The 18582-nt window shown below is 41.9% G+C and overlaps 1 protein-coding gene across 2 annotated transcripts; it reads right to left on the bottom strand.

Annotated features, from left to right (window-relative positions):
- Positions 1-545: 545 nt before the first annotated feature.
- mtss1 (MTSS I-BAR domain containing 1) lies at positions 546-18294 on the bottom strand. 2 transcript variants are annotated; one of them, XM_068340756.1, is made up of 13 exons: positions 17542-18294; positions 13644-13705; positions 12594-12667; positions 7829-7913; positions 7334-7425; positions 7153-7227; positions 5648-5805; positions 5457-5564; positions 5206-5303; positions 4672-4750; positions 4371-4502; positions 4111-4255; positions 546-3855 (listed from the first exon to the last, which is right to left on the bottom strand). In XM_068340756.1, the coding sequence occupies exons 1-13, from the start codon at positions 17611-17613 to the stop codon at positions 2822-2824; spliced, it is 2214 nt and encodes a 737-aa protein (XP_068196857.1). In that variant the 5' UTR covers positions 17614-18294; the 3' UTR covers positions 546-2821. The 2 variants fall into 2 exon arrangements, with proteins under 2 accessions (XP_068196857.1, XP_068196858.1); XM_068340757.1 differs by lacking the exon at positions 13644-13705.
- Positions 18295-18582: the final 288 nt, after the last annotated feature.

Genomic DNA, 18582 nt, shown 5'->3' with positions numbered 1-18582 from the left:
GACACCGATCAATGAGGCTGGAGGTTGTTGCTGTGGTTCGAGTCCCGCTCTGCGTAGAGTTTGTATGCTCTCCCCGTGTCGGCGTGGCTTCCTCCCACCTCCAGAAACATGCAGGTGGAGTGTGTGCCCTGCCTCATGCCCCCAGTCAGCTGGGATAGGCAGCGGACGAAGCAGGTATTTAAGATGAATGAATCTATAGAATTCAACGTTAAAAAAAGGAGACCAGAACGCAAATAAAATACTAAAGGTTACATTGTTTGAATAACTTACGATTAATGTTAATATTTTTAAACATTATTTTCTTATCATATGCATTATTTACCTTTAATCCACCTACTTAAGGACTAAAATGTTTTCTTTATATTAATTTGTATTTACTGTAATTTTATGTAATTATCAGTAAATCTTAATCTCGTGAAGAAAAGTGAGTTTATAATATTTTTCTAATTAATTTCCCCCTTCAAAAAGACACTCTTTGTAATTGTATTGACAGGTTTGGCTGTGTAGTGACGGCAGACACAAGACATAATACAGGACAACCAGTATTCAGGAATAAAATTATTATTGTTGCTCCCACAGTGAACATCAAATGATGGAAAACTAAGTTACTACATTCTGTTGGTTGGAGGCGTCGTAAATCTGTCCAGTCGTTTGTCGACTTCTCCACCAGCAGACGTCCAATCAGGTTTCAGCTTGTCAAACATCACTGGGATTCCTCCTTTGAAGACTTTCAACAAAACCACAATGAATGACTGATTTCATCATCTCACCACTAAAACAACAAAAATACAATCAAGATATGTACACATTCATTTGTAGTTATAGATTTAGATCTCTTCCAAAAATCAAAGTACATACAGCTGCTGTGGGCCCAATCAGGTCCCGATCAATCAAATGCATCTCAGAAGCTCTCAGACCGTCAAGACGGTTCTGTTTTACCAGCAATATTAACACTTAAATCAGCTTTGGTAATTCAAACTCAAGAAAGGTTTCAGACTAGGACCTGATGACTAGATAATGGACTAAACTTCCCAGCATGCAACAGGTCCCTGTCAGGCAGCGTTCAGCAGAAACACTAATCCGCTGAAGTAATCCGTCTCTCAGCCACAATGTGATATTTTGCTTCATTTTTAGTGTCCTGCTAAAAATTTCCCATTTAGATATTTCAGAAACATCCAGCATATTAAAACAACAGTACAGATATCGACAGCAACAAAAAGGCAGAAATGCCAAATTCACAATGAGTTTTGACTTTGTTCACGTAGACCGTCTTCAGGTTTTGGGTTGACTTGAAGCTAACTGTTGCCTGACATCCTATAAAATAAACTTTTAATGGATGATGTGAGTGAAGTCTGTCCACAATGACTTGGCTTGACGTCGGTTCACTTCCTGGTCACTGCTGAGGCACCGAACCGCCAAGCTGCTCCTATGCGGCTGCCATTCGTTCTACCATCTCTCAATGAATTGCATGTTTACAGGCCTTTTGCGTGTGTGTGTGTGTGTATGTGTGTTTGTGTGTGTGTGCACTCTGGCTTGTGTGTTTATCAAGTGTAAAAAAAATTCCCCAAAGGGAATTAATAAAGTTCATAAAATTAAGAAATAAAAATAAAACACTCTCAGCTCTGGGATTCTCTGGTTCTCAGTGGGCCTGATTGACTCACTGGTCTGGAATCAGCTTATTGTTTGCAAATAAAAGTTAAAAGAACAGCTTGGAAATGAGGAAATGAACAGATCTGTTAGAACGCGAGCCAAAACAGAACCAACAACAGGAGCCAAAACAAAAAGTTCACATTAAAACCTGAATATGAATTCCTGTCATCCTGCTGCCCGATTGGCTTCTAATTTACAGAAATCAAACATCCTGAGTTGAAGTTTTTCTGGATCAAATGCAGGCCAAACAGAATGTCAACAAACGGGATAAAACCGATAAACATAAACTCCACTTTCAGCATGATAATCTGACTCATGTATTGCCATGGCAACAGAGTTGCTGTGAAATGACTTGCATTTTCCAATCAGTCTTGTTTACACTGATACTGGATTGATGGGTTTATATGGACATAAATAAATAAATAATCTGGTTTCCTGTTCTCTGATGGTCCGTTATACGTATGTATGGAAAGGTATAAGACAACATTCCGACACAAGATTTTGTATTTTGACTCTGAAAACTTGGTGCTGGTTTTTAATGATTAGATCATATGTAAATTTTAGGGATGTAGTTTTGTGTTACATGATCCCCAAGCAGTTCAATGCCATAATCCACCTTAATCCACAGACACTCCTGTCAACACTAAGATCAAAGGCCGAGTGTTGACAACACAAAGCTCTAATATCTGTTTCTTGTAGGCCCACGCCAACCTTGTTGAATTCTCACAAGGTTGTTTGTTCAAACACATTTACAATCATGTCAGGGATTGATTAAAGAGTCAGGAGCATCAAATTTAAGGTTCTGACTCTTCAAAATGTCCTGGATCAAACCGCTAGCCTAACAAATTAAAGCCTCAAAGCATCACGGTTCGACAGATGAAACCCCATCCTTCAAACCAAATCCACTCAGGACTGAAGTGCAAATGAGACACTCTATAAAAGCTTCTTGTGTGTCTGACTGACAACCAGGAAGTGATTATTCATTCAACCAATTATCAGTTCCATAGTTAAGACTTGATCAAACACAAAACCTTCATGCATAAAACAAATTCAAGCATGAGCAACAATGGAAAAAAGACGGTTGTTCCAGCAACCAGAAAAGAAAGCAAGTCTCAAAAACTTTGAAAACAAATGGAAATGCGTTCCGTTCATTCCGACAAAACGCTCAGTTTCATTTGAGGAGAGGGGCGGAGCGATCGTTGGTGACGGTCCTGTTAAGTTTTACTCTTCTGATCTGGGACAGCATGTCTCCTCCTTCCCCTGGGATCGGCTCCTGGGCGTTCTGACCCTGGCTGGAGAGTGGGGGGGGCTGGAGCTGAGAGTGAGCGCTGGAGCCCTGTCCCTGTGAAACGTCACCCTGGAGCTGGGCCTGCTGCTGCTGCTGCTGCTCCTGGAACAGCTTCTGCTTCTGGTGCTGGGTCAGCTGCTGATATTGATCGGCTTGATGTTGAAACTGCTGCTTGTATTGATCAGCTTGATGTTGAAACTGTTGCTGATATTGGTGCTGAGCCAGCTGTTGGTGGATTTGCTGCTGAAGCTGCTCTTGACGTCCTTGTTTCTGCTGCTGGTTGATTTGGTGCTGAAGTTGCTCCTGATATTGAAGCTGTTGGTTGATTTGCTGCTGTTGCTGGTAAGGTCTCTGCTGCACCTGCTTGTCATTGGCTCCCTCAGACGGGGGGCAGGGTACAGTGGGCACGGGGACTGGGATGGGCATCTGACCGGGTATCAACTGGTAGTATGGGGAGGATGAGGAGGGAGGTAAAGAACTGAGGCTCGGTGTGGAGGCGCAGAGTTTACTGTAACCTAAACCTCCACCTCCAGCGGAGGAAGTCGAGAAGATGTCATCACTTCCACCATTTCTCCCTGGGACTTTCAAGGGAACCTGCGGGGTGCTGATGGGGATAGGAACGCCACTGCTAATCGTACCTCTGCGATACACCGGTTTGGAGGACGGTTTGCGCCGGATAGTTGCTGTGTGGGATGTCAGCTGGTGCACCGACCTGACGCTCAAGTCGGGCTCGGCGAACAGGCTGGCGGTGGACGAGGGGCGCTTGGACTGGGCGAACTTCCTGTACTGTAAACCGAGGTCGGAGTTCCTTGGGATGGTGGAGGACTTATCAAAGTCTGTCTGACTGATGTCATGAGAGACGTGATGTAAGGAGATGGAGTCGGCATCTCCATGGACAGAGATGAACTCGTAGTCGACTACAAACACAGAGACAAATAACGTTTCAGTTGTTGATTTCTGGATTATTTTAATCATATGTGTTAAAGTGTTTCAAGAATTCATCAGACAGATAACGAACCAAGAGAAAACACACATCAGTAAACAACTGGGAGATGCATCGTTATGGAAATAAGACAACACATAAATCACTGTTTTAGCTCTTTTCATTTTGTCTCTACACTCACAATGTTTAATGTGTGTGTGTGTGTGTGTGTGTGTGTGTGTGTACTCACTGTGTGTGGGTATGGTATCCTCGGAGCAGGATGGGGTGGTGGTCTGGGTGCTGTAGCCACTGGAACAGTGCAGAGAGTCCCTGCTGTTCCTTGGGGCATCCAAATTCAAGCCACTCAGAGTCAAGGCCAGCTGATCGTGGGCCGACTGAAACACAGAGAGGAGGAGGTGAAGTTAGAGGAGAGTGGAAGAGAGGAGGGACAAGATGAGAGACAGAAAATATGAACAGAAGAGAGGAAGACAAATGGGAGTAATACGTTACCTTCCCAGATAAGGACACGGCTCGAGCTCTCTCTCCATGGTAGGAGTAGGCAACGTGTGGGAGGGCCAACATGCCATTTTCTGACCCTCCGCTCCCCCCAGCGGCAGGCTGATGGGTGGAGCTGACTGCATCCTGTAATGAGGATTTAATGTTAGGTACCATCAGCTAAACAAACCACAGACTGTGTGACCACAGCACACAGTCTGACACAGGCATCACAGAAGTCCCTCAATGATGCTGCTCTGCCCTGGTTAGCACGTGTGTGTGTGTGTCTGTGTGTGTGTGTGAGTGTGTGTGTTACCTGGACATGAACTCGATCCACAGCACAGCTGATAGACTCTAAGGAGGGGACGTGTCTCACTGATCCAGACTGGTAGTTACTGTGAAAACCACAGAAAGCCTGACATCAAAACTCCACAGCAGAACTTCTGACTCACTGTGTAATATCTGTGGTCCTCTAATTGATCAATTTTGATTCTCTGTAATTAGTGTTATGTTCTCATTAAGTTGTTTCTGTAAAGCATTTTTAATTAAATGAAATTGTAGTAAAGGTTTAAAAAATAGTCCGCTTTGATTTACCATGTGCCCAGGGTCTGAAATTAATCGTCGGCCAAAATAATAAATTGTCTTTTGGATTGTTTTTATTTTTCAGGTTCTTCCCTCTCTATTCAGATATATCTTGGTTCTAGATTTAAATTGTTAACTGTAGGCTACCAGCAGCAAACTTCTGCTATGATATTCTTTTTCTACCTCTGATTGGTTGATACCCTCTGCTGTGGTTAGTGTATGTGTGTGTGTGTGTGTGTGTGTGTGTGTGTGTGTGTGTGTGTGTTACCTGCTGATGCTGCTCTTCCTGGACAGGCTGTTGCTGGGGGAGGCTGGGGGGGTGTGGTACATATAGTTGAAATCAGAACCTTTCAGGTCCAGAAGTACCTGAGAGACAAGTAGAAAGCAGGATCAGGTATTATTCTCAACCTCCTCTGACCCAGAAATTCTGATTCTAGAGCAAAAACCACTCCACCCCAGCCCCACAAACACCCCCCAAGTCTTAGTGTAACTGCTCTATAAAAAGACAGAGGAAGGTACCTGCTCGCTTGCTGGTGGGAGTTTATTCGGCTCAGCTGTCAGAATGGTGAGATCCTCCAGAATGGTCTGCAGGTGGGTGACCTCACCCAGCATGTTGACCTCATAGTCCTACGCACGCACACGCACACACACACATTAATGATTGCCATCTTGTCCAGGTTGTGTTGGTGATTTTGGCGTTCAGCACTAACCAGTACAGGTTTCAGCATGCTGACAAAGCTGCAGTAACGCGCTCGTTCCTCCACCAGCGCCCTGCAGACGGCCCTCTTCTCAGTCTCCTCCAGTACGGCGTAGCGTACGTTGACATCCTGCAGGGCGCTGTCCAGCTGACCCCGAGCCTCGTCCTTCCCTACAGAAACACAGAGGAGGAGGTGATGAAGACGCAGGCAGCAAAGGAACATTCACTCCAATGTACATCAGCGCAGTTGTAGTTTATACGTCTCTAGATTCCAACATGTACAGGAACTTTCCTCTAAATCATAGAATGAAAAATGGACACACTGAAACACACTCAATCCAAACCCTATTAACAATAAAACTTTGACAGGTGTAACAGTGACAGTATCCTAAGGGACATTACAGGGGGAAACGCCACACATTCAGGTGATGATGACCAGATCCCACCAGCAGGGGTCAGCAATGTGGTGTTTTTTTTTCTAAACAAACTGATAAGTGATTTTATTGCTCATCTGTTGTCAGCTTCTGGCCCCCGGCCCAGCAAAGCATCTGACAAAATAAACAGTGATACTTTAGAGACAGAGGGGATCCAAAAGCCTGGGACGACATCAGTCTCCCTCTGAACTGAACGCCGCACCAAACAAATCACACCAATCCTCCACCAAAGAAGTCGGTTTTAAATATTATCCATTTCATAAGTTGTTTACATGTCTGATCGGAATGAGGTCAGAGGCTGAATCATGAACCATGGAAGAGATACGTAGGTTCATTTTAACAGTTCTATTGATCTGCTATAATTCTATTAATGTCCGATTGCAGACATTTTTTTCATTTGTGGGCAGAGACAAGACCAACCACCGCCAGAATTAAAGAAGCCTCTTGGATGAGAGGTGAAACGTCTTTCGAGAACTTTCTACAAATCCAGTGGATTGATTTAAATGCCTTTGATAACCATGATCTGAATGAATGAGAACCTTCACAGGCAACCAGTTCAGAGGAGAAAACCTACTGAAGGTTTTCTGGTTGATGATTTAAAGTCTATTTCTCACCCCTCTCCCTCCTCCATATCTCTTCTCCATCAGCGGTCGGAGAGTTCCAGTCTGAAGTGGTTACACACCACATAATGGCTCATCCGACACACACATTAATGTGGAATGATCAGTGATAGGACATGTGAAAACTGTTCGACTACTAGAGCATATATGTTTTAATATGACAGAAGGCAGCAAGACGGTACGATACTGCGGGACAAAAACATAATCACATCACTGCTGCAGCAAAGACACAGAAGGATTTATCATAGTGAAAGAAAAAGCTTTTAAACAATTATCTTTTTATGCAGAAATCATCTAATGCTGGGTATTTCACGGGGTTTCAGTCCAAATGTCAGGGTTAAAGGGCTTGCATGCACCTTCTCTGTATAATGTCTAGTTTTGGGTTCCCTCCGCAGGAAGATCAAATCTCATTTGCATGAATCATCAGAGAAAATAATGACATTATAATAATTTAAACAACTCACCTTTCTTCACCTTCTTCTGCAGCTTAATGGTGTCTGATGATTTCTTCTTTATGTCTGCTCTCGCCTTTTTGTACTCTAAACATCAAGATTTAAGTCAGCAGTGAGAAAGAACTTTTTTGTGTGTGTGTGTGTGTGTGTGTGTGTGTGTGTGTGTGTGTGTGTGTGTCCTAATGTGACATACCTTTACTGTGGTCTTTGTCCAGCTGATTGGCCACTTTCTTCCATTCTTCCATCTTTAGCTCCAACGGACTGATAAGACTTTCTGACAGAGCTCTGAAACAAAGATTTTACTTTACTTCACTGCCTTTAACATAACTCTCATCAAAGATGACTTGACATTCACAACACGGTCTTCCTGTGTAGAATTTGAATGAATCTAAATGAGCTTTTCTCTAGCTGCTCTGGTTAGCCCCCACCATCTAAGAAAACATGCATCTTAGGAACATCAAGATGCGATGGTCCATTTTTAGCTAAGTGGTCCAGAAAATGAAAGAAATAATATTAGTGTGAAGCCATCTAGGATGTTGAGGTCTAGAATCCAGTTGTTTGATGTCCATGTCTAATGTTCAGTTTTAGCTGTTTCTGGTGTGTGTGTTTCTTTAGCTGCTGGATGCTTCGTTGTGTCGACCATCTGGTGTGTTGTTTGGTGCTGTGTGTGTGCGCGTGTGCATCTTACGTGGTAAACAGTTTGAGTTTAGACTCAATGCTGCGGTGTCTCATACACATTCTGGTGAGTGCAGTGCCGATGTCCTTGGTGGCACCTGGAAAAAAAAATAATGAGATGACTTACATCAAAACTGTACCTCACAGTAAAACTTACTTTGGGCATTAAATCCTCTAAATAAAGTATAAACTAACGGTACAATAGGCCTCCTACAATAGGCCTCCTATCAGGTCTACCTCCCTTACCTCAGGTGAGGGTAGAATTAGGAGTTTCTCCTTTGTTTAATTGAGGTTTACAGTAGAATTTAATTTCAGTCGTACCTATCCAGGGACACCTAAACTATGCTTGTGGAGCAGCTGTTCTGTTCTGTTAGTGGAGGTGAAGCTCAGCCCAAAATAACCAGAGGGTCGAACGGGTTAACTGCTGACTGTTTCATTCATTAACAGGCCACTTGACTCTTATTTCAAGAAGGAGTCGTGGAACAGGAAGCAGATTTGCCTCTGTAGAGGAACAAACAGTCATCTTCCCTCCTTGTATTTTTTAAATCTTTTGAAAAATTATTTTTTAACATTTTATTTTTTTCTCATTCATAAGGCATCCTGACGATATTTTGTGAAGCTACTATTCTGATGGGGCAGGCAGTGTGGTTCATTGGTTGTTCCCCGTTGTATAATTAAAAGTGTGTCCTGCCACAGGCCTGGTTTAGCCTTCCTAAGCCCGTCCAGAATTCAGTGCTGTTGCGTCTGACAGCGAATACAAGCCTGAGGACATCAGGCCTCTGTCATCAGATGACCGAGGACGAACTGAACTCATGACAATCCCTCTCTCCTCCACAAAGTATCACTTCAACCCAGTATTATTCCCTCGTATGAAGAGTATTCCATCCACATGCATAAATGTACACCATGCAACACAAATATGAAATTGCAAAAGTGTTCTGACACTTAATTCATGTGAAAAATGTATCTACACAAGAAGTAATTAAAATTAAATGGAACTATTACAGTCTTTGCTCTTGTATTCAAAAATATAATACATCTATGTCATAGTTTACATGGCTAAGGGCTAATTTAAAATGCACATACTGTATATAGCCAGTCAAACATGTTCTCACACATGAATGGTTGTCATTGAGACTCTTGGAGCAGCTCTGACATTATCTGAATCTCTGGACTATGGTTCCCTTTAAAGTGTGATGAAAGACACCATCTTTCCACGTCAGTGTTAATTTAATGTATGGATGAAATGTGTTTTGATTTACTTCAACCATAGATACCACTTCAAGTAATTACACGGGTTCCACAGTCATGTCAGTGACGGAATCATAAGGAACAAGATTCAGACATAAACTTAACGAGACAAAAGAATGTCACTTTATTTCATTTATTTTGCTCTCTTTTATACTGGAAACCACTTTGATCACCCCTTGGCTGTTGTAAAAGACTATAAATAAATTTGGGTTGATTAACCAATGCATAATACCTGAACTTTTTCCAGTCAACACACCCTCTTCATCTTCATGACAATGGTATTAGCTTTCATCTAATGATGAAAATGATGATCAACAACATCAGCTCTTGTTAATCATGCCGGATTTTATGATGGAAGATTTCAAGTTGAGTTGAATAAAGAAATCTCTTGCTCATTATTACCAGTGTTTTTCATGCCCAACAAGATTTGTACACGACTTTGCTTTGTTCTCATGGAGGTGCCACATAAACATCTGCTATTGTAACCATTAGTCTCTTTGGTCCACAGTTGTGTCTTCCTCACTCCAGACTTTCAGCCGGTCATCAATCAAGTGAAGGTTGTATGGATCCAGGGAGCCATTACTGAATTTAACAGCTGTTTAATGGATCATTCAGGTCGTGGTAGATCTTTGTGTTGAAAACAGTCAACTGGACATTCAGTAACAGCTTGAAGATATTTCGCCTTTGATCCAAGAGGCTTCTGAACAAATGATTGAGATATGGATATTTAAGCTCTTGGGATTTGTCAAGATAATTGAGTCACAGTGAAAGCTGTTGAAACCCAGTCAGGTAGGCTTTAACTCTGGGCTGTTGGCTCCCACCCAAGAGAGGTTGGAAACGCCTGAACGTTGTTTGGATGATGGATGAATCATATTTTTTCCAACAGTCATGTACTTGGAGGAAAGCTGATGGAAAAGGTCTTCTCCTCTGTTAAGGGATGGCTGCTCCAGTTTGACGTAGATGGTTTCTTCAACCCGTCTCTCAAACCATCTGTCTTCCCCAGCCAGGATGTGTTGTCTTCAGCCAAATAGCCCTTGTCCTTTAATTACAGATGGACTAAAGAGTCCTGCTATTAGACGTTTGCTCTCTTGCTGGGTGGTTGTTTCAAACCCTCAACCCTAAAGTGTACAAGGTTTCTACTGAATCGTTTCTTTGAGACATCCACCCACTGTCAAACTTGACTTGGCCATTATCATTAACTCCATGTGTGAGTGTGTGTGTGTGTGTTCAGACACGTCTAACGCAGCACAAAAACAAACTGGGGGTGAGTCAAGAGAAAAATGTAATCTGACAGGATGTGACACAATCAGTGTGGGAGCCAATCACCCATCCTTGTTCTTGAAGACGGGACGAGCGTAATTGTCTCGATTCCAGATGTTTCTCTGCCTCGGGGGTCATGGGTCCAATGGAGACGATCCAATCAGCCGTTCAGATTGTCACAAGTTGTTTTTTTAACTTATTCAGTGACCTGTTCGTTCATGTTTGTGTACTTAATTGATTTTTGTATTGCTTATTGTATTTTTGCTGTACTTAAATGTGCTAAGCTGACAACCTGACCCTGTACAGATGAAGAGGTGAAATACTTTTGACACATTTTAGTGCCCTGCTTGATGTATTTAAGGTATGTTTAAAAAAAGACAGTCATACTGGGTCCCACACGCGTCAACGCACGACATTTTGTTCTTATTGAAAGATATTTATTAAGTTTGCAAACTTAACATTATTCCATTGATGAAGAGAAGGTCTTTGACCTGATTTACCTCAACTTTCTTTTTATTATACTGCAGGTGTTAAGTGTGTGTGTGAGGATGTTACATGTCTCGGATGAAATTACTGTTTTCCAATGTATTTGTTTTGTAAATGTCGGTGGAGGTCTGTGCTGTCCTGCACAGAGAGAGTGACATCAGACAGGACTATCCAACATCAGGACACAAGGTTTGAAATGGTCATAATGCAAAAAATTCATGAATAAAAAACAACATCTATGTCATAATCTAATGTGTCAGAAAGTTGTGTAGCAAGTCTATCTAACTATCCGTCCATCCAACCACAATAAGCATGTGTGCGACTTCTTTAGTGGGGTTGTTTTGACGGTGCATTAACTGTATGATCAGTGTGTGACATTTATAGTGTCTGTGAGTAGCTTATGAAGTTTGTTGGTTATTTTTTTCTCTCAGGCTTTGCACCATTTTACAGCTTTGTGGTTAAAACCTGGAGGACATTGAACTTCTGTCCTACTCCTGATCCAAGCCTGGATTGGCGCTGTATGAAGACATTCTGTTGTTGACATCTGTGGAGAGGTTGACTGAAGCGACCAGCATTCGGTCCACCAGAGGACTTCATGACCTCGTGGAGGAGGTGTGGAAGTTGCTTCCTCAATGCAGTCTTTTACTTGGGATGAGACTTTGTACTGAGCAGTGGAGTAGAGGTTATGACTACATCCTCCCCTCTCTGAGAGCGAGTCCTGCTGTGAATTGAGGGCAATGAACTGATCTTGACCCTGAGAGCCCCGGTACAGGGGCCTTCTATCTCACACAGTGGGAACCAGTTCTGCAGCAGCTGTGATGAACCTGAAGTGCTGAACCTCCAGTCTGGCTCTGGAATCAACAAGTGGAGGTGAACTTTACTCCTTCCCTAAACCTCAAGTAGAAAAAGGGATAAGCGACCTCCAGTGGAAGACCACACACAAGAGCTCTAGCGATGACCGGATACTGGAGCCAGCACTAGGGAGAGCTGCTCATTCTGCCCTCAAACCAAAACTGTGAAACATTTAGTTATGTCCTGTCCCAGACTGGTGGGGCTCTCAAGTCACATGAGGGTGTTGGTGAAGGAGTTAAGAGAAACTTCTTCTGCTCCCCTTTTCATATTTCCTTTTTATATTTTATATATTTTATATAGGGGGTATTGTTTACTCCTTAAAATGTTTTTAAAGCATTTGGAACAATTTTGTGTTCTGTTTGTGAGTCAAACCTCCATCCATTCATGCTCTCCATCTTTTCTTTCATCTTTTTCAACTGTCGCGTCACAGTTTCTCCCCAAACTAAAATGAGTGTGAGCTGCCTGAATTTGTCTGACTTTTGAAGTTTCTCTCTCATCTCCTCCTGTTTTCGTCTTATATAGTATACAGTATACTGATCTCTCAGCTCTGCTGCCACTGACAGGGGATCAGTTTGTCACTACATTGTTGTAGAAGTATGATATTATAGAGGAGCTCTGCCAGACCTGAGGCCTGTATGGTTTGTCATTGTCTTCAGGTTTACCTCTGTATTAGAGGTGAAATGAACATTGGCCAGAGCCACAAAAACACATTCAGCACTGAAGAACCACTGTTAGATTTCTTTACACCACATGTTTGACGCACAACCTGGTCCACAGGCAGTACGTGAAGCAGCTTAGCTCCCCCATGGCTGTCTCACAAGATGCCACACAGACAAACATACAACTGAGTTCAGAAGGATTACTGAAGTGTGCTCTGTTGAACAGTGTGTTTTATGTGTGTGTGTGTGTGTGTGTGTGTGTGTGTGTACCTCTGGTCCCAGTAGCCATGTCTGCCACTTTCTGAAAAGCATCAAGGAAGGTTCCTGTCACCACGGTGGTCATCCTGAGTCCAAGGAAAAAGAGACATTTGAACACAATGAAAGCCTCAATGGTTTTTACCCTGATAGAATTGAAGCTGTTAATGCAGAAACAACAGATGGTTTGACTCACACTGCTGTGTCATCCTATACATGCATCACAATTTTTAAAAGATCATCAAAAAATGACAGGGATGAAGCCAGGAAAAATATTTTTTTCAGCTTAACTATTTAATGTTGAACCATTGATGGGGGTTCCGAACATAACCCCCCTGAGACTCTGAGCTTTTCAGCCATTTATAACCGATTTAGTGTGAAATTATTAATAAGAAAAGCTAAATAGATAGACTTTAAATAAGCCAAGACATTTTCAGTAATGGAACATTAATTTATTTTTAAGATATATTCAGTCAGTTTTTCTTCAGTGCTTTACTTGTTCTCTCCAGAAGTCATCTGAGAAGGTGACGTCTCTCTTCAGTCAAAAAATTGTTTTCTATATATTTTATTCATATTTACACTATTTACAGTACACTGTTGGTTCTTCTAATTTGACATCTTCCTCTTCTTTGCAGCACATTCTGCCAACTTCTTTACAGCTTTTTATATTCAATTCCTTCTGGTAAGCATGCTGTTAATTTGTGAAGTGAATGCACAGACTCTGTAGTCATGAGGAACTTGGTGGGTAGATAAATACTGATTCATTTGTGTGTTGACCTACTACATTTGTAACTCTAGGATTCACTAATTCATTTTGTTGTGTTTAGTCCTCTGAATGCCAGAAAGTAGGTTAGTAATTTATTTTTAGTTCAGTTCCAGTCTAGTAAGCTCAGTGTTACTGAACACAACTGAAACAATACACCTCCTTACTTTCTGCATCGTGATTGGCTGCAGAGCCTCATAAATCTACCCCCAATCACTTTGGCTCAATCTGCTGACTGTCGAGTCTCACAGAAAGAGTTTAAACATGTTAGAGTTAAATGCCATTGTGTGTTTGCAGCTCACCTTAGCTGTGATTGTAGCTTTGCTCCTTTGGATACAAAGTCTTCCCATATCGGGTAGCTCGCCTGAAACACAAAATATCAATGGCGTTAAGCAGGTTTCCCTGATAAATTAGTTTCAAGATATATCAAATTCACACCAAGGGAGGTCACACTATTATAAACTGCATGTATGACAAAGCTGTTTCAGGGTTCACGAGTTGTGTCAATGCTTTTCCTTGTCATGCTGGTGATGCAACGAGCAGCACATCACCAGTGACTCTGCCTCATACTGTAACCCGTCTCTGGGACTCCCTGATCACCAAACCTCCATGACTCCAAAACATTCCTCCTTAAATGTGTGTCTCCTCCTTTATCTTCTTAGTCGTCACTTCGTTTTCACGTTTTCTAGTTTCTCCTCTCTGTTCAGATTCCACCACATAATAATAGGCAACTAGTCAGCAGACAGACTTAAAGGGATGATATTCCTACCATGCCTCTGATTGGGTGATGCAAGCCAAATGTGTCAGGATCACAGCCAATCAGAGACAACGAAGGAAAGAGAACAGTTAAACACCCCAACTTACTCACCAGTCAGAAATTTTGATTTTTTGGTTTGTCAGTCAGCAGAATTAAGTAAAAACAATGAAGCTAAAAACTATTGGGTTAATAACCATGAAACACCTAAAAATGGAACATAGGTAAGGAAACAGCCCAGATTTGGGATTTCTCCTTGACTTTATTCAGTCTTGTGTTTAGCATTGTGTTTTTCTTCTAAAACTTCTCAACAGATTTCTATAGCCCTTTTACCTCTGCCTGTTCTAGGCGTGGCTGCTACACTGTGATTGCACTTGCTCTATAAAAACTAGTTGTAATGACGGGTCATTGTGGATCTGCCTTCCGAGCTAGTAGCAGCTAATCCCAGCATCGAGGTGACTGTCTGAACAAGAGAGTCTGGCAATGGGACGGGCTAGATATCAGACATCACAGCATTATACCATCATTGCTTTGTTTTGGTGCCATGGAGAAGAGTTTCTGTTGCCACACTATTGTGTGATCTCTGTGCACAACAAGCTTCTAAAACTTTGAGGGATAAGGACATTCAAATGTGGAAAGAGAGCAGATCCATGAATACGCTGTTAAATTGATGTTTTAGGCTGAATTGCTCAGGTCTCCCAACAAAAACTCTGGTCCTCGTCAAATATAAGCTTGTTTTTGGGCATGTGAAAAACGTAGTGCAGGATCAATGAGGTACATGAAAAGTAAATCTATCTGAACAGTCATCGGAGGTATCAGTCTGTCGATCGTTTTTTGTGACGAAAGACTAACAAAGTTGGCACATCAGGACTGAACTGTGGAGTTGAAATATCAAATACAGGTATGACACAACATGACCACGGTTACATATCCAGAACAAGACTGTCTTTGCCCAGAAGCCAGACGGTACTGATGACTCATTCCAGAGGTGGTTGTTCCTTTCAGGAGGCCGGGAATCCAGTCTAGAGCACCACTGGTTACTTTATCATTTCATGGCTTCTTCCCATAATGATGAATTTGAGTGATATTTATTCATGCTTTCATACTGTCAGCAGTTATTGGTTTGAACAAGCTGGCCCTGATACCAATACTTGGAAAACGTTTGATGGAAACCTCTGGATAACAGAGTTCTGAGCGTGTGTGTGATATAATAGTGTACATTCAACAGCATTGATGAAATCCAGGACAATGTATGCGTGGAAAAAGTCTATGATGTAAGGTATAAATCCACACGGTTTGGAGCATTTAATCATTAGTGTATAAAGACAGCGTTCTCTCTGAAGCTCATCTAATATAAAGCACCAGTTTTACATCTACAGACTAGAATCAGTAGTGACTTGCGTTAAATTTAGTAATGCATCTACAAAATGGGAGTGTGTGTCCACGCAGTGTAACGCTATGAATGACGGTTACGGCTGGGCTCCGACCACAACTACTCTACTCTCTTGCATGTATCTTGGTGACAGTGTTTGTGTTTTATCCTCTCATGCATTTCTTGTCATAACACACTTTTCTGTTGAATGACTGCACCACAGTTTCTGGGGTGGAAACCGAGGGAGGGGTTGGTGGCAGGAGGTGTCTTTAAAATCCACCACATTGTACCCAAAACCACAACTAAGTCTAAGGACATGGAGAGACAGGTGGTGGTATCCCCATTCTGTTTCTTCAGGATTTTTGTTCACTCATTCTTCAGTAACAACCAGGGATACTTCAAAATATAAGGCCCAAATAGAAAAGTCAAAATAAAACTGGTAATCTGGTTGGATTCTTGGATTCTGAAGTCTCTATGAGCATACTGTACAAACCAGATCTGTCTCCACACTGAAAATCCTAAATAATTCTCATCTGGATGTATCTGATAGACTGTAGGAGACTATCCTAAACCCATAATCTCAGCTGGTGGTTGCAAGTAGGCAGTTAAAAGATATGCTCCTACAAATACAAATAATAACCGTATAAAAGTGTGCTGAGGATAATGTGAGGCTTCTGATCGAACAAAGAAAGCAGCACCTTCTTTAATGACTCATAACAGTTCCTGTCCCAACAGAACTATAACATTCTACCATCAGTTAAATGGAAGGATGACGTTACAGGAGTGTTCATTTCCCTGGTAATATGGCAAAAGCAAGACACTGAATTTGCCACATGAATGCAATGAAGTCACCTGAAGATCCACGCTTGCACAACAGGGATGTTCCTGAATGTTGACTCATCATCAAAGGTTGATGATTCATCCTTATTTCCTTACAGGATACTTGGTTTCCATATTTCCTGTTAGTATAAGCTATGCATGAGAGACTTCTTTGCATTAATTTATTATTTTTCTCCTATGTAGAGTTTCTAGGAGGGGATATGAGTTGTCATCGTCTTTTGCAGCACCAGACACAGTTTACATCACCTGCTATAACCTATTAATGAGCTCAGCGACATCACATGACCGATCACCTCTGATCATTCATACATAGCCATGCTTGACAACAATTTTCAGTCCAGCGATTCCTCTCTGTGACTGCAGAGCTTTAACATCAAAACGACAAACTGTAGTCAGGTTAGCTGCACTAACAAAACTTCTATGTATACTTTATCAGAAATGGCTCAATGGAGTTAACTAAAGGTAATACATCCATTCATGAGTAACACAAACATCAAGAACCATCAGAGGACTGTTAGTAACAAATAGCAGGGGGAAGTAACACATCCCATCTTTAGTCTGAATCCAACAAAGAATAAACATCTCCTCTGCTGTCACAACCGCTGTGATTGAATTAGATTATATTTCCTATAAAAAAATCACAGATACTAAGATTAACGCCAAATCAGCACCAGGCTGTTTGTTGAAGCTAAAGGAAATATTCAAATAAAATCCTACACGTCCCTGAATGATTACATGATGTTGATCCTTCACTGAAAGTGTTACCAAGTATGTGAAAAGTGAAAACTGAGCACAATGACCTAACAGTTATCATCAGAATTGACTGAATCCAGACCATAATAAGAAGCACTATTTGGATTCAGTGGATTCAATCCAATCTGAATCCTTTTTTTTTTTTTCAACGGTGATAAAACATGAGCTCCTCTACTCTCCCTCCATTGTGTGTAGATATGGAAGCTGTTGCTGTTCAGGAGGAACATCTCCATTTAGAATGAAGAAGCAGCTCTTAGGCCTCATGGAACAAAAACCATTAGTCAGTGAAATCAATTAGTTCAAGAAGACAAAGTGTGAAAACTACAATGGAGAGGGAACTGTGAACACCAAAGAGGACAAGAAGGAGAAGTGTGGAAAAGTGTGTCAACATTTTTAACATGTTGCCCAGACAGCAGTATTGTAGGAATGGAAAGCAGAAGTACAGATGAACATGATTTATAAAATATCTTTGAGTATCTACCTTCATGTCGTTCATGATGAGCTGGAAGAGCCCTCCCAAGGCGCTGCATTCCTTCTCTATACCCCCATCCATTTTTCCAGACTCGGAAAAATCCCACTCAAAAATCACCAGACGTCAACTTTTTTTTTTTTTTTTTTTTTGCCTCGCAGTAAAACTTCCAGTCAAGCGTGGAAATATTCCAGCACAGGATTCAAAGGAGGGCTTTTATTCGATGGGGTCCAGTTCCAACACCCCGAGGGGAAAACTCCAGGTTTAAAACAAACAGGAAAAACGATCACACACACACACACACACACACACACACACGGGAATCCCACACTGGGCTCCAATCAGCCGATGCTACCGGACGGCCGATGGGATTAACGGGCGAAAAAACACGGCATCGTGGCGGAACCTCTCCGTAAGGTGTCCGGAAAAGGATTTGCTGGGTTTTAAAGCTCCGGCCCGGTGACTGCGGTCCCGAGTGAAGCACGAACACAACTCACCGCAGCTAACTCGGCTAGCTAGGTTAGCGACAACTCCGCTAACAGCCGCTGACGGAGGGTGCTCGTCTTCCCTAACCAGAACACACTCACTCCGGTGAAGCTAAAAAAAAAAACCCCCAAACCAACGGCTGTTCACCGATGTCCAGCTCGGATTTAAACCCCCCACGCGGTGATTCCCGGCCTGTCTCCGGCTAACTTCACCTTGTTGTCTTCAAATGGTTGACAACAAATCCCCCCACTTCCCAAAAGTTACTGTGGGAGCAACAACCTGAACTGAACGAGTGAAGACGAACACGGAATGAAGTTCACGAACGTGGAAAAAAATTACATCCGGTTAGGTTTTTCAAAGTAAAATATTTGAGGCGCAAATCAAAAACTAATTTTATAGTTTATGACCTTGACTTAATTAATTCACAGACTAATAGAAATTATGAAAAAAAAATCAGAAATCATCAATCAATTATTTAGTAGATTATCAAGAAATAGAAGTGAAATATTCTTAATAATATACATTAATCACATAATTTATGTAAACTTTGGGGGGGGGGTAGAATTA

The sequence above is a fragment of the Antennarius striatus genome, chromosome 18, assembly GCF_040054535.1.
Source record: "Antennarius striatus isolate MH-2024 chromosome 18, ASM4005453v1, whole genome shotgun sequence".
NCBI classification, from domain to species: Eukaryota; Metazoa; Chordata; class Actinopteri; order Lophiiformes; family Antennariidae; genus Antennarius; species Antennarius striatus.
This window is presented reverse-complemented; position numbering and strand designations above follow the sequence as displayed.

Coding starts and splice junctions, on each gene's coding strand:
- mtss1 (XM_068340756.1), bottom strand. CDS start 17,613: ATGGATGGGGGTATAGAGAAGGAATGCAGCGCCTTGGGAGGGCTCTTC. Junction 4,503..4,671: donor TGGATCGAGTTCATGTCCAG/GTAACACACACA, acceptor TCCTCATTACAG/GATGCAGTCAGCTCCACCCA. Junction 3,856..4,110: donor GGATACCATACCCACACACA/GTGAGTACACAC, acceptor CTGTGTTTGTAG/TCGACTACGAGTTCATCTCT.